The 16315-nt window shown below is 55.9% G+C and overlaps 1 protein-coding gene across 1 annotated transcript; it reads right to left on the bottom strand.

The window, feature by feature from the left end:
- Positions 1-656: 656 nt before the first annotated feature.
- On the bottom strand, positions 657-7029 carry DIPK1B (divergent protein kinase domain 1B). Its single transcript, XM_056504859.1, has 5 exons — positions 6798-7029; positions 4475-4609; positions 3212-3319; positions 2924-3100; positions 657-2424 (listed from the first exon to the last, which is right to left on the bottom strand). The coding sequence occupies exons 1-5, from the start codon at positions 6858-6860 to the stop codon at positions 1612-1614; spliced, it is 1296 nt and encodes a 431-aa protein (XP_056360834.1). The 5' UTR covers positions 6861-7029; the 3' UTR covers positions 657-1611.
- Positions 7030-16315: the final 9286 nt, after the last annotated feature.

Genomic DNA, 16315 nt, shown 5'->3' with positions numbered 1-16315 from the left:
AGATGGATTTGGCAGGGGAGCTGTTGCCATGGGGATGCAGGACAAGGGATGAGGAGCTGGGGTGGCTGCCTGGAGCCTCAGTTCTGAATTCCCGTGAATTCCAGCCCTGGCTTTCCTCCCCCTGAACCTGCACCTGACACAGGACCTTGGCAGTGCCCACACCCAACCCAGGCTGAAAAACGCTTCAAACACAACCCTGAGCAGTGCTCAGCTTTTCCATGGATAAATCATTTCACAGGAAACTCCTCAGCAGGGAGAGCTCTGGTGGGTCTGGAGCACTCCTGACACCAAAATGCCCCCGGTGAGAGGTGATGAGGATCCTAAAAAACCAACAGAATGAAATGAAATGAAATCCTGATCTTTCTTCCCAGATTTGCAGCCCTGGCTGCTGCAGTGGCAGGTGTATTTTTATTTTGTGATTGCACATCAGCTGCACGCTCGCTTCCCTGAGGAATTGTTGGCAGCAGAAGCAGCACGTGCTCCAGCAGCAGGAATACGGCTGTGCTGGGAACAGAGCAACCTTGGGGGAGTTTATCCAGCTCTTCCTGCCTGCCCAGAGTTGTAAGATTGCTATAATTGAGCGTTTCAAGGAAACAGCCACAGTTGGAGCCCTGGGAGCACAGACACAGCCAAAAAAAAAACGTCTGGAGACCTGCTAAAAGCTTTGCCTGGAAATTCATTTTAATAATGAGAGAAGCACTGGATTATTCTGGTATTAACCTTCAACCTCTGCAGGGCAAACCCAGCTTAGTTTTTGGAGAATTAAACGGAGGGGTTGGCTTATCCCTGCTCTGAGTGTGGTGGGCAGTGACACCCGGAGCAGGGAAGGGGTCACGGTTCGTGTTTAGCCCTTTGCCTTTAAGCCATCCTTGGCCTCGGCCGCTTCCAGAGCGGCCACGTGAGGAATGGCCTGTGCTGCCCCTCCCGCGCTGGGGGCAGGAGCAGCCGCGGGGAGCCTCTCGGAGCCACGGCATCGCCGGCAGGGTCAGGCACTTAAAAACGGAACCAAGAACTGCCACACTCTCCACGGCGCGGCAGACAGCTCATCTGCTTCCTGTGTGACAGCTGGATCTGATGGCAGATGACTCAGACATGAAGGAGACTTTGAATGGGGAAATCTACCTTTTCCTCCGTTTTAGATCACAAACAAGCTGGTACTTAACAGGCTGCTGTTTGGCTATTGATGGACGGGTGTGATTCACGTAAAAGCTGTTTATTTACATCAGAGCCGTTCCTCAAAAGGAGATGTGACAAGTACAGCATGAATGATTCATTCCCATCGCTTTGCTCTGCTTTCCTGCTCATCAAGGAACAGTTTGATGCATCCAGCTGGGCTCTGCTTCCTTTTCCCTTTCCGTGTCTTCCTCCCCCAGGCCTGCTCAGCCCTGCTTCATATCCCAGCTCTGCTCCTGCCATCCCATCCCTGATCCTGCTGGCTGGTGGAAGTCATGATGCTTGGATTTCCATGGAGGAGAAGGGGCTGCAGCTCTGCTGAACTCCCTGTGCAGGGTGTGTTGTTCCTGGGGACGAGAGGATGGAGAAACAGGCCTTCAGCCCTTGGACCTCACTCCAAGCTCACTGATTGCAAACTCCAGGGCCGTGCTTCCCCCGTTAGGAATATTTGGTGTTGGAAATCTTCTTCCAGAGCAAAGTCTTGAGGTTGTTGAGCACGAGGGAGTGGTGCACTTCCATCTGGCTGGCCAGGCCACTGAGAGTCATGCAAGTTCGGAGCTGCTTCTGCAGCTCTTCCTTCAGCTCCAGGGGAGCTCCATAGAGCAGATAGTCCTGCAGCAGCCCGCACACCTTGGCCAGGTTGGGCTGCACCACGTCACTCTTGCACTGCTTCAGCAGCTTGTCGCAGGTGGCCGTGCAGTCCCTGCCGTAGGTGCAGTCCCCGTTCTGCTCGCAGTGCCGGCCCTTCAGGAAGCCTCTGATTGTCATCTCCGTGGCCACCTTGCGCAGCTTGACCATTTTGAAGTCGTACTTGTCGTTGTAGCCCACGTTCCTGAGGCTGCTCTCGCAGATGTAGAAGCTGCCGTAGGTCCCGTGGAAGATTTCCTCCACGAACTCCAGCAGGCCGATGGCGATCTTGGCGCGCCGGGGCCAGGCCGGAGCAAACCACTGGTGGATGAGCTGGTGGCCGATGGAAGGCAGCAGGGACTGCAGGAAAGGGGGGACATCCACCCCGTAGAGGGAGGTGTGGGGGATCTTCTCGGTGACATAAAGGTCCCCACAGTGCCCCAGCAGCTTGGCCGTGTGCTCCTTCTCATGCAAGGAGAACATGAGCAGGAACTCGTTGAGCTGAAGCAGCGCCCAGATGGATTTGGCCTCTGCCAGGGACACCTTCCCATCGTGGTTCACGTCTGCCATGGTGATGGTCCGGCTCACCAGGGCTGGAAGAGATGGCTGATCCCCCAGCTTGGACTGCAAACAGGACAAGAAGTGGCATCAGAGCCCCGCAGCAATCCATGTTTGGGTGTCACGTCACAAAACCGAGCTGGAGGAGCAAAGAACTGAGCTGGGGAGAGGAGGAAATGGTGACACTTCAGAAAATCCAGTGCCACACCATGTGTGGGCAGATCCAGCTCCAGCAGAATTTTACCAGCCTCAGGGCAGCTCCTGCCAGAGCTGCCACCCCACCTCTGCTGCAGAAGCCCTGACAGGGGTAACTACCAGGAACACCAAATCAGCTCTGCCCAGCACAGATACCACCCACAGCCACCTCCAGAGATGCTCCTACTGAAATCTCTCAGATAGGAATTCAAGGGAGAGAATGGAGGTTTGGAGGTTTTCCTCCACAGAGCATGGCACTGGCACCCAGCAGTGGGTGGGAGCACGGGCAGGAGGAGCTCTTGCTCAAAGGGAAAGAAAAACACCATTGGTGTTTCTGACTCACAGGAGCCATCCCAGGCCCTGCACTGACCTTCAGGAAGTTGAGGAGCATTTCCTTGAACTCATCCATGGAGGTTCCCCGTGTGGGTTTGTCAAAGAGCACCACATCCCTCCTGGGCACAGAGTCGGGGCGGCTGTCGGCCCTCAGCGCTTCCCCGATGCCACATTTGATGATCACCTCCCTGTCCCTCCAGAGCCCTCTGTAAACCTGGAGCACAGGGAGGGGCACAGCAAGTGGAGGGAGCTGGTTCTGGTTTAGGGTGGGCAGAGGTTTGATGGTGGTGCCCAGCCCCTGGCATGGCTGGGGGCACAGACCTACCTGCTGGCTGGGGGAGGAGGAGAGGCAGTGCTGGAACAGGAGGCTGCGCTCCTCACACAGGTCCTTGCACGTGGAGCCAGAAATGATCCCTTTCTTGTACTGGTCACACTGGGGAGGGCAAGGAGAGACAGGAGCTCAGCAGGGACAGATTTCTATTGGTCCTTAGGGATGGTTCAGTGCCTTGGGCGTGGTGGGGCTGGGCTGGCAGGGACCCCTGTGCTGCTGGAGGGACTCAGGGATTTGTTCCTGGGTGCTGCTGCAAATCCAGGGGTCTGGAAGAACTTCCTGGGCTGGAGGAGAGGGCAGCGTGGTGGGAAGCTCAGCAGAGCAGCAGTCCCTGCTGTGAACCAGGGTACCCCAGGCCAGGAGGTGGCAGGGACAGGGACAGTGGTTCTGATCTGTGGCTGGGCTGGAGCTGGAGACATCCCTGGGCAGCAGAGGCTGCAGCTCTGCAGCTCCTCAGCGAGGGCACGGCAGCCTCAGAGCTGGAAGCTGGAGCTGCAGGCATCCACTACATCTTTTCCCTTTTTTTTTCTGCTGTGGATGGGAATTAACCCTTGGACCTGCTCACAGGGGCCACGGCCAGACACGGTGTCAGGAAGCCCCAGCTCCGAGCAGGAATTAGCGCCCAAGACCCCGCGGTCGGAGTCAGGCAGAAAATCAAATTAAACGATCGTCGCTGTTGTTATGGCAATTCCTGCCTCCCTTCTCTGCTGAGGGATTGATAAATGAGGCTTGTTCTGACACAGCCCAGCTCCCCCTCCTCACCTGAGCTGGGCTGAGACCTGCTCTCACACTAGGGAAACACGAACACAGAACATGCACCCCACTGCAAACCCCAAACAGGGGCAAAACACACAGAGCCAGGCTGCCCCACGGAGCTCTGGTGCTTTCCTTAGAGCTCATCAGCAGTCACAGAGAGTGAGTGCTCCCCTTTTTCCTCCTGCTCTGCAGAGCCCTGAGGGGACTGGTGCAATGCTGTCCCTGCCCACAGACCCTGCTCCCTGCCCTGACATTCCAGCTTCATGTGCACAGACATGGATCTGCCCACGTCTGCCCTGGCTGCTTCCCTTTGGCATCTCACTCAATTGTTTCACCCTGGCAGGGAAAGGTCACCCCTCCTGCTCCGAGCTCTGTGCCATGGCAGGGACAGCACCAGGACAGCAGCTGCCAGGAGGGCTCCTCCTCCCAGCTTTGGGGTTTGGGAGATGGAAATGGGGCTGCACGGCCCCCAAGGGGAGCCGGGGCTGTGCTGCCACTCACGATGATCATCCGGCAGACGTGGCCGCGGCACAGCTCCGAGTAGGACGAGTAGTGCATGTAGGCCACCCAGCTGCCCACGAAGATGCCCAGCCACACCACCAGCAGGTACTTCACCTTGATCCCTGGGAGGCGGCCCTGCAAGGGAAAGGAAATGCTTTTGAAACCCTTTTTGAAGGGCAGGGCTTTGCCCAGGGCAGCGGCAGCTTCTGCCACACAAACTGACCCGAGCGCTGGGGAAACCTTCAGCTTTTTTTATATATATTCATCAGTCTCTTATGCAACTCCTGCTGCAAGTAGGTCACTTAAAATTCTCTAAAAGCAGGGGGGATTACAGGGCTGGGCTGCAAGGAGCTGGATGCTGTGCATCCCTGGGATGTGCAAGCCTGGGGTACCCCAGTGGGGCTGCAAGAGCTCTGCTCCTGTTTGGGGAGCCCCCTCAGCAGAACCCCCCCTTTACAAAGCCCCAAGGGCAGGGGAAGCTCCCAGCAGAATTCCTGTGTGGGAGCAGGTGAGAACCTGGGAGCTCATGGGTGATGCTCTGTGCAAACAGCTCGGAGGCTCTCAGCAGGATTTTGGTTTGCTGGCTTTGCTTCTTCCCCCTGACCCTGCCACAGCAGCACTGCTGCCATCTGGCCTCCCACAGGAGAGGCTGCTCACCTGGCTCGTGGAACAGAGCAGATCCCAAAGGGCAGTCCTTGCACTGAACAAACCCTTCCATCCCACTTCTGAAGGTAATTCTACAGAGCCCTTGGTCTTTGGCCACCTCCAAACCCTCCTCACAACCTGCTGCTGGATCTGAGTGGGTGCAGCACCTTTAAAACTTGCCAGGGATCCTCGCTTGGGTCTTGTAGCCCAAAACCACTCCCCACCACCAAACTGTTCCTCCTCAGCCCCTCTCCAGGAGCTGTCAGGCTCTGGGAGCCACAGGAATGGGCAGTGAGGGTGAGAGCAGGCAGGTGCCTCGAGATCCTGACATTTCTCCTGTTAATTGGAAACCCGAAGGTGTGAAGCGGGCCAGGGTGCCCGGTTCGCCTGTCAAGCAATGGCACCTCTAATTAACATGAAATTAAATTAAAGAGAAGCCAAGCACAGCCAGGACTTGGCACAGACAAAGTGTGGGTGGCTGCTCCTGTGAGCTGAGAAGCAGCTCATGGCCTTGAAGTCAGACACACTGAGACCCTGAAATCCCCCAGCACAGCAGCCCCCCCAAAACTGCCCAGGGTGGGTGCCCTCAGCAAAGGGGCTCTTCCAGGGACTTCCCACAAGAGATATGTCTTGGAAAACCCAGGAATAGACAAAATGTCACTTTTTACTTATTCTGACTTAGAATCTATCATGTTCCTGTGGCAGAAGGGGGGTCAGGACTGCAGCCTGAGCATGGCATGGGGAGCTCTGGCTTCATCATCCCCTAAATGGTGGAAAGAAACATGGAAGTGAGGGATGCATTTCAATGAGAAGTTCCCCTGAGCTTGGCTTGGATTTTGGATTTTGAGGGTTCCTCCAGCACCTCAGTCTCAAGGCACAGGGGTTTCTCTCCCCATTGCCTTCTGTGCACTGAAGGGTGTTACCCTGTGAGAGTTGCTGTGTTTAGTTCTAGAGTGTCTCTGGAGGATCTGGAAGTGACTTTGGGCTGGGGCCGACTTCAAAGGCAAAATGGATGCAGCATCAACAAAATCCTGCTCCATCCCTGCGGCTCCCCTGGGAACACGGGGGTTGTTTCACAGCAGTCCCAGCTCTGCACCCACCTCCTGGCAGCACCCTTTGCCCACCGGGTATCCCCTCATCCCCTCTGCTCCAGGATCTTTGCCAGTCAGGGTTTCTCATCCCCGGGCTGCAGAGAAAACACCCATTCCAGAATCCCTGACATCCCTGGCCGCAGCATCCTTGGAGATCTGAGGGAGGTGCCCGGCCTCTCGGAAGCTCAGGGAAGAGGAGGGAAAAGAAAGAAAGAAAGAGAAGGAAGGAGCCATCCCTGCCCTGCTGCATCGGCGGCTTCACGGAGCGCTGCTGCCGGCTGGGCTGCCCCGGTGCTCCCGGGCACGGCGGAGCGCGGCGCGGGTTATGCAACCTCTGCGGCCCCCGGTGCTGCTCCGAACACCCGGTACCGCTCCAGACCCCCGGTACCGCTCCAGACCCCCGCGCTGCCGGTGCCCGGCCCCCAGCTCCTCGCACCGGCGTCGGGGGGACCGAGGCGGAGCGTCCCTTTGTGCACGGCCGGTGCCAGGATGCGGAGACGGGCATCCCCCATCCCAGCGCATCCCCCGGCCCGGAGCATCCCCGAGCCCGCATCCCCCATCCCAGCGCATCCTCGCTCTGCCGGTACCTGCAGGCCCTTGGAGAAGGGGCAGAACAGCACCAGATGCACCAGCCGCCGGATCCTCCGCATGCTGCGGGCGCCCCGCGGCCGCGGGCCTCAAGCTCCGGGGGGCATGGCCGGGGTGGCCGCGGCCCCCGCACCGCCACCGGGGCCGGGGGGAGCCGGGGGGGGCCGGGGGGTCCCGGGGAAGGGGGGCCAGGCGCGCCGCCCGCTCGCTCCGCCGCAGCGCCCGGCCCGGCCCGCGGGGCTCGGCGGCTCCGCCCGGCGCGGGGCGGTGCGGGAGGCGGGGGCGGCGCTCGCAGCTCCGCCGCAGCCCGGGCAGCCGGGGGGATGCTGCCGGCTCCGGAGCCCCCATCTGGGCATCTCGCCACACTCCCATCCACTTGAGGATCTCATCCCCACAGCCCGGGGTTCCACCCGCTCGGGGATCCCATCCCAGGCTCACCCCAGCACACAGCCCTGGTTGATGATCCTGGCAGAGAACGGAGATGCTGATCCCACCTGCCCCCAGCACTCACAGCAACTCCAGGTTTGCTAAAAGCCATTTTGGGTGGCAGACGGCCAGAATCCCTCCTTGTTACCCACAGCAGGTAACCTGCGGGCACAGCTCGGGGGCTGCATCCCCTCAGGCCTGAGCTGATCACTCTCCTCTCTGTGTCCTTTCCCCACTGGCTGGTCCTCCCTGTTTGCACTGCAGCTGGGCAGGGAAACCTCAGGGCAAGACAGGGTCTGCTTTGTGTCCCCTCATCCAGGGGGATCCCTGTGCACAGGCAAGTTAGAGCAAGGGAGACAGAGAGCAAATAATGTGATGGGAGATGATCTGGGAGATTCAGTCACGAGGTCATTGTTCAGATAATTCCTTGCTTGCTATCAGCAAATCTTCAGATTATCCATTTGCCCCCTTTTCATGGCTCAGGTTGCTCCCTCCTTTTGAATTTGGCTCAAAATGACCTTTGAAAACAGGCTGGTCACTGTGAGCCCAGATCCCTGCTCAGTGTGAGCACCAAGCACCGAGTAATCAGGGCCTAAAGAGCAAAAACCTTTGCTGGACTAATCTGAAGAGTGGTGATGAACAAGGAGCATCACACAAAACTGTCTGAAACCTCCCAAATCCTACAGCTGTTTGCTGGCTGCATGTAACCCCGAGGAGGTGCCTGCTGCTGCAGTGCTGTGCCCTGACCTCTGTGTGGGCTGGGCTGACATTGCCCACGGCTCTGCTGCGGTGACAGGGACAATAAACATCACCTTGGCCTCCCACACCCCCCATTCAGGCAGGTTCTACCATCCCACTGAAACCAGGATGGTTCTCTGCTGGGTTCTTATTTTTAAGAAGAGTTAATTAAGACAGGAAAAAAAAAGAGCCTCTGAGATTTATTTTTGATGGTGGGATTGGTAACTTGGGAAACAGTAGGGACAGGAAGGTGCATTCCACACACCCTGCTCCTGCAGCTCCTTGTGACTTGAACCCTGATTTTGGAGGCCAGGAGTGGGGGAAGAATCCCCGATGGAGACAGAAAATTACACACCTGGGCCAGGGCTGAGGGTGGCTTGAAATCTACAGAGCTCTGCTGCAGAGATCTGCAAAATTCAGGGGTGGATTGTCCGTCGGATCTAATTAGGAATGAGCAGACCATCCCAAGCTGTAATATGCCAAGTAATTAAGTGATTAGTATTGATTGTTAGAATGCCTAACGAGCAGTTATCACTGAATGATTAATTAATCCAATCAAAAGAGTAATAAAAATTCTGCAGGTGTGTTGCTACCTTATATTAGATGCACAAGAGGAGAGAGATCTCTCCCCACAGTGCCTATCTCTGGTTTCCATCCCAGGCACCAGGGATGCACTGCCTGGGCTGTACAAGGGATCTCTTCCCTCCCCAAAAATCCCCCTAGCACTGCCAGGATGGGTTGCAGCATCAAGCAGGCACCAGAGCTGTGTAGCTCGAAGGTTGGGAAAATGCTCCCGCAGGCGCTGTCAGCATCCAGAAGATGCCGGGATCAGTCAATGCTCATCTCCTCCCTGGGAATTCTTTCACTCACTGCCTTGATTAAGTCGCTTCAGTTTCTCCTGGTCAAAGCCCTGTTAATCCCAGCTAAGCCCGCAGCGTGCCGCACGCTGGCCTCTGATCACTTCCCTGCCAGGCGGTGGCTCTGCGGGCACGTCCCCAAGAGCGCTGTGCCCTCGGGGCACGGGAGCTCGCAGGGCAGCCACAGCCCTGCAGCGGTCATTTGCTGGCCCGAAATATTTACCTGACTAAATGATAATGAGTAAATGATCTCCAGCCAGAGCTAGCAGCAGTGCAGAGCAGCCCTGACTCGTCAGCAGGGACCTCCAGCCACGCATCCCTTCGTCCCCTCCGGAGCACCCTGTGCTGCCCACCTTCCTCTGGGAGGGATGTCAGAGCTGGGTGACAGCTGGGGACAGCACAATGCCATCACCCGCGGTACCCAGAGCTGCTGTTCGGCTGTGGGGTGCAGGACCCTGAACCAAAATAGGGGCACATGCTCACCCCCCTCTCCTCTGCCATCAGGATCAGCCCAGGATAACAAACCAGAGGGATTTCTGCCCCCGGGTGTCTGTGAGTGCACCAAGCATTCCCAGGCAGCTCCGGAGATGATGGATCCGGGCTCTAATGCTCTTTTCTGTGCATCTTTGAAGGATTTGAGGCTGATCGCCCGCGCTCCCTACGTGGCATCCACAGCTGGCTCCGCACAGCTCCATCAGCTGCCTCTGCTGCCTGCCGGGCCCTGCCGGGCTGAGCGCATCGGTTATAATTAGAAATGCTAATCAGCTCTTGTGTTTCTGGCTTGACAGCCCTGCCACCCCCAGCACAATCTTCCCTCCAATCTGTCCTGTGCTCGCCCCCTCCGCTTCCTCTCCGAATCCCTGCTACTTGTAATTAAGCACTACGAAGCTACGAGGGGGTTGAATGGGGGTGCCGGGGCTCGTTGGATGCTTTGGGCCAGGATTGCAGCCCCCACAGAGCTCCTGGCTGCTGGGAACTGTTTGGGGGTCTCACCCTTCATTCACCACCAGCCCCCTGGGCTGGGGACACCCCAAGGATGGCCCTGAATTATGAGGTGGAAGAGAGGGAAGCTCAAGGGCTCTGCAGGCAGTGCTGGGGTTAAAGAAAAAGGGTGGTGGCTGTGGCTGGGAGCCCTGCAGTGCTGGCTCTGGAAAGGGAGCTTCTCTCATGGGGATTTCCATCATGTGCCAGCCGTGGGTGCTTCTCAGCCAAGGAGGAAAGGGAGCTTGCAAAGGAGCTCAGAGAAGGGGGCTGAGAAAGCAGATCCCTGCACTGGCTTTGATTATGGAGTTATTCATCATCAGGGCTTGTTCTGGGAGACACAGCCCAGGGGATTCTTCCCTCACCAGTGCCCATGGACAGCCCCTGGCAGCCCCCAGCTCCTCCACATGAGCCAGGGCACGGCTTTCACCCTGGGCATTTGGCTCCCACAGTCAGGCTTGGCCAGGGAGACATTCCTTGGAGCTGGTCTCAGAGGAGACAGAGATGCACAAGTGGGACAAGCAGCTCTGGACACAGTTTTTAAGTCAACACTGATCTTCCAGGCACTCCCTGTTAATCACCTTCGGTGAGGAGACAGGCTGCAGTTTGGAGGGTTCATGTGCAGGTTTTCAAGAAGAGAGTGGCTGTCTGAGAAAATAAGAACTTCCCCTCACCTCCTCTGCCCAGGGACCTCACACTTCACCTGGGGCACATCTGCTCACTGCAGCATCTCCCAGCATGTGAACCAATAAAGGGCTCTCCCTCCTCAACACGATTTCTCCCTGGAGAAACGGATATAAGAGAAACAAGGAGGTACCACAAAAAGAGCAGGAGGGACAGGGCATGGTGGCTTCAATGACAATGCACTCATGAAAAGGCACCAGCAGCACAGGCAGCTGACTGGGAAAGCTCTGGGGAGAAGTCAGATTGGATTTGTCATGACTAATTGACTCCCTCCAGCACTGTGGTCCAGCCTTCACGCATGGCATGAGCAGGGTCCCAAGCATCCAGGAATTAATGAGGGTCTGACCCTGTCTGCTCAGCCACTTGAGTTTTGCCAGTGCAGACAGCTGGCTTAAGAGGCCCTTTTATCCTTTACATATCAGATCAATTTGGGTAGTTATAATCTAGTCCTGGTGAAAGCTCAGAGCAGACTTTATTGCCCAACCAGCTCAAGGAGAAAAAAAGCAAGCAAGAGGGAGAGGTCATGCTGAACTATTGATTGTGCTGCTCCCAGATTGGACTCGGCAGAGAGCTCACCCAGGACAGTTTGCCTCTATCTCCTGCTAATGCTGCTCCATTGATCTTCTGTGAAGGTGGCAACTACAAGTTTTTTTGAGGTCGGAGTCATTAAGAGGCATTAATCAATAACAGAGGAAACAGAGAGAGCAACTGTTTGTTTCATGCAGACATATTCCCCATGTGGATTTTAGCCTGCTGAGGTGCACGTGGTTTATTTCCAGGGAGGTCTGCCAGGAAAAGAATTCACCTTGTGCTGGACTCTGGCACTTGGAGGAGATCCTGAGCCAGTTGCAACACATTGGCAGCTCCAGCAGGGCTGTGCAAGGAGAGGGCAGCACCTGGGGAGTTTGTGGCATCCAATTCCAGGTAGCCCAGCATCCCACCCAGCAATTACTCAGATCCTCTGTTCCCACACAGGCACCCCAAGAAGAGATGGGTACTGATTTCACACACCCAAAGATCTGGGTGCTGGTTGCACGTTGTGCTTCTACTAAACAAAGCTGCTGCCTGGCTGTGGTGCAGCCAATGCCAGCAGCCTGTTCTGGGATCCAGACCTGTGTGAGCTCAGCTCTAGCCCAAATTCATTCCTGTGGCAAGACTGGAGTTGTTCACAAGAAAAACGGTCTTTGTGCTGAAAGCACCCCAGGCTGCTCCACTCCCTCTCGCCCTGCCCAGCTGTGTCAGTACATTTCCACTGCTCCATGGTGGCAACACACCTTTTTCTTCTGCAGAAACTTCTGTGCTCAGCCCCAGCAAGTGTCTGTGCAGGTGCTGGAGCCCATTTTCCCTTGGAGAGGCAGAGAAGGGGGCAGGAGACTTGCTCAGGAGCAGGAGGATGGGATCATCTTCAAAGGTGGTGGTTCTGGCACCAGCAGAGCAACCAGCAGCCTTGGGGTGATCTGGGATGGGGAGGTGCTGCAGCTGCCCCTGGCTCAGCTGCAGGAGCAGCCTTGTGACGCAGAAATGATGTTTAATTGCACACCTGGACATAGCCCAAAGGCCCTTTGGTCCTGCTGTGTGCCACAGAGCTGGCACACCCTGTGGCACAGTGCTGGCAACCCGGGAATGCCATCCTCAGCCTGGGGGGAGAGCATGGCTCAGCCTACAGGGCCTGCACCCAGCTGGTGCCATGGGATGTTTCAGAGAAAGGGAAGTGTCCTTCAGGAGGTAGGGATGGAGACTCCAGCAGGGATCAGTGTTCTCTTCTGTGTACACCTTGCTTTGACTCCCAGAGCCCCAGTGTCCCACTTTGCAGTGGTCAGGACTGCAGATCCCCAGGGAAACAGGATCTGCCCAGTTCCTGTAATTACAGCCACACATGCACAGCACGGGGATCCAGGGCTGCAGGAGAGGAGGGGATGAGATTGCTGGCTCAGGTTGCACAGGTGGGGCACGTACAGCCCATAAACACATGGCAGTCCAGCCCTGGAGACACACCCAGAACTCAGCACCACCGGCTGAATCCAGTCCAGGTGGGACACATTATGATCATGAGCAGGGGCTCCCTTAGCTGAGAAACTCTGACGAGAGAGATGCAACAAACTCCTCTCCAGTCCCAGGTTGTCCACCAGGAGAAGCCTTTGGCTCACAGCTCTGCCTTCCCTGCTCGGTTCATCAGTCTCCAGGTCAACCACCCAGCCCCTTCCACTGGCACAAAATCCATCAGAAACAATTTGATTTCCTTTATTTACACATGACATTTGGGAGAAAGCCTAATCGTATTGCAACTTGGAAAAAAAAAAAAAAAAGTGATTCCAATTTTACATCCTTGTACCTGAAAGAGCTCGAGAGCTACAGGCAGACAAGATGTTCTGTACTGGGCACACTCTCATTTTCGAGCATGGTGCAGAGACCATGAGGTGCAGGGGGATTTCCAGCTTGTGGTTGTAAATGAAAATGCAAAAGTAAGATCTGGAAGTCTCGTGCTTTTGCTACCTCCTGTTTTTGGCAAAGGCTACCAAGAGCAAAAAAATAAAAGCCAGTGCTGGGGGGCTTGGTGGTGTATTAACCCAGCTGCAATCCTTGCCTGGCTCTGCAAACACCAGGCTTCAGCCTCACTGACAGCCCTGGCACTGTGTGGGGTGCTGGTGTGGCATTCTCTGTGGAGCAGCATCCTGCCTCGAGTCCTGCATGCATTGAAATCCACACCTGGCTGGCATGAACGTCCCAGCAGATGATGTCTTACTTTTTTAATAGAGTTACTTGTGGGTGAGTAAAGGTTACAGGAAGGAACGTTCAGATTATTTAATAGCCTTTTAAAACACATTTCTCTCTTAATTGCGTGTTCACAGAGTCAAAGTCCCTTGGGCTCTTTGTCTTCCCAGCGCCAGTGGAGGCTGTGCCTGCCGAAGCTCGGGCAGTTTAGCAATCTCATGCTTCTGGTTCTTGTGCAAGGCTCTGTTTGGAGCGAGGAGCTGCAGAGCTCACACTGAAACCACGCTGAGTCACCAGGCGGTTCCTCCCCGAGTGTTTACTCTGCTGTCACCAGAGCGCTGACGTGTGATTGCCGAGGAGCCCATCAACCACAGGGAGCGTGCCCGTGGAGCAGCAGGAGCCAGCGTGGAGGCTGAGGGTCAGGCTGAAGCTCTGCCCCTGCCACTGGGAGCTCATCCTGAGCTTCCCTGCTGCCCACAAAAGGAGCAGCAGGAAAATCTGACCTCCCATGTGCCCGTTTAGGTGATAAGGAAATGAGATTCACCCACATCCTTTGCACAAACTGCTCTTAGCACCATCCTCACCAAGCAGACTTTGGTGTTCCCAAGCAGAGAAAACCTCTTCACTGTCTTTGCCAGGACAACACTTGCAGGAAAACTGATGCCAGCCCGTGATGTCAGCCCTTGGGGCAGCCTTGCTTGCGGGTGCAAACAAAGTCCAGGTGCCCAGCCTGCAGCCCTGCCTGTGTGAGAGTGTTACACAGGGTAAACACGTCAGTGCTGTGATGCTGGGCTGTCCTGTGTACCCTGAGCTACACACAGGTGACACACACGGACACCAGGCTCTGACACATCTCCCAAAGCCAGCTGCTAATTCAGACAGGTGAGGAGGTGGATGATGGATGGATGGATGGATGGATGGATGGATGGATGGATGGATGGATGGATGGACTGACAGAGGTCTGGAAGGAGTTATAGCAGATGTCTGGGTCACCTCACTGTCCCCAGGCCCCTGACAATGGAGGCTGCTGTGCAGCACGCAGCACAAGGGGCTGCTGCTGAGGAGTTTGCACTGCTCACAGCTTTGTGCTGTCTGCCCTTCCTGTGAGGGCTCCCAGCCTCACACATGCGTGCCATGGAAAGGCCACGAACAAGGATGTTTGGCTGGTTGCTTCCTCCTCCCCCCCACTTTAATGTCACCAAACCCAGCTGCTGCTTTCAACACAGAGCCCTTGGCAGGAGGCAGAGGGAAGCAGGCAGATGGGTAGAGCTGCCAGAGCTGCTGTGGGAAGCCAAGGGCAGAGGCAGGGTGAGAGATTCTCCAAAAATCCAAACTTCCTTTGGCACAGCCGGCATCTCCAGAGGGTCCTGCTGAGCACCCACCCACTCATCCTTGGGCCTCCTGCTGCTCTACAACCTGCTCAGCCAGGAGATGGACACATCCCTCCTTCCTTCCTACCCCTCCGAGTGCTTTCCCTCTCTTCCCTTCTCCATATGTGGGAGATGTTCTCCCTGGCTCTGTTTCTTTTCCAGTCATCCACAGGGAGGTCACATGTTGTTGCCAAGGGAAGCAATATATTTAGGCAAATAAAAGATAAAAGAACACAGCCAGATTATTGTAAGACAAGGATAATGCTGTGGGCTTCATGGCTCTTCATGGACCCAGGCATGGAAACCCCACCAGCAGTGATTCTGCATGGACCCTTCTGCTTGGCACTTGATGGGTCCTTGCTCCTGCCAGGGATCTTTCTACCATGTTTAAACAATCCAATCAGTAGCTGAAATATGCAAATAGTAGCACAATCTAGCAAACCAGGGATTTTGAGAATTTGGAACTGCTTCACTCCGGCTGCTGCAGCCTGGGAGGAGGGGATGGGGTCACCTTTGCCTCCCCCCCAAAATGGCCATATCTCAGGGTGATGAGGTGATCCCAGTGTTGCACAGCGGGAGGAGGCTCTCGCCACCAGGCAGTTTGTTATGAAAATGTCAACGCACAGGCTGTCGTCATCTGGCAGCACCACCGCCTGCCTTATGAAATAACTCAGCATGACAGCTCTGCTTGCTCGCAGGCAGGCCCATGTCTGGCTTCTAATCTGGCATCAGAAAGCGCTCCCCTTCCTTGAGCTACAGACTGATATCAAATGTTTCATTTGCATTACTCCAGATAATGCGCTGGAGAGCGTGGGGAGAAGGGGACAGCAGCCAAGCTCCTCCAGGAGCCCACACGTGGAGCGGTGCCCCAGCCCCGCCACGCCGGATCTGCTCCCTGCGCTTGCCGCCGGCACCGCGGCCCTGCCGGAATTTACATTTCAGATTCCCAACGTCAGCCAGGGTTTATGAGCTCTGCGGATCGGGCCGCGCGATGCCCCGGTGACAGATCACCAGGGACTTTCTTCTCGTGTCAACAAAAGCGAAAAGTCACGAGGATAACACAGAATTGCTCCGGGCCCAGCGTCTGCTCTGCTGCAAAGGTCTCGGTGACTTCCCAGGCATATGTTGGCTGGCACGGTGATGGAGCAAGGCTCCCTGAACAGCCCACACAACACAGGCAGTGGGGATTAATCTAATGCTGTGTGGAGATGCTAATACAATAAGGGTTCTTTGTGGCATTAGCTGGAATCATGAGACCAGCTCTGAGATGTCATTGCCTGGCAGCCGCAGGGAGCTCTCTGTAGAGAAGGAGCTGTGTGCTGCTCCCAGCCCTAAAGCTGCTGCGTTTGGGATCAGCACACAACCTCTGATGGTGGATCCAAGGACAGCTGAGGGAACAACGGTTATTTTAACAGGGCTAACACTTTTCCTGGATTTTTTCAGGAGCTGCAAAGACGTGGATGCCAAGGAGATGCTCAGAACCACGGGGTCACATCTTACCCCAGTGGAATTTGCTCGGAGACTCGCGGGACGCGGGTTTTGCTATAAAAAGTGTTGCAAAACCAGCTGAGGTCAATGAATGGTTTGAGATGGTTCCAGCAGACACTTTCATCTCCCAGATCAGCCTTGTACCCACAGAGCTTCAGGGCCTGATCCTGTCCTAACCCCAGTGCCAGCAGGGAAAGCTCCATCCCGCTCAGCACATTTGTGCTGCTGGAAAACCAGCATCAAGCACCAGAGGAGAAGGTG

The sequence above is a fragment of the Oenanthe melanoleuca genome, chromosome 17 (assembly GCF_029582105.1).
Source record: "Oenanthe melanoleuca isolate GR-GAL-2019-014 chromosome 17, OMel1.0, whole genome shotgun sequence".
Taxonomy (NCBI): domain Eukaryota; kingdom Metazoa; phylum Chordata; class Aves; order Passeriformes; family Muscicapidae; genus Oenanthe; species Oenanthe melanoleuca.
This window is presented reverse-complemented; position numbering and strand designations above follow the sequence as displayed.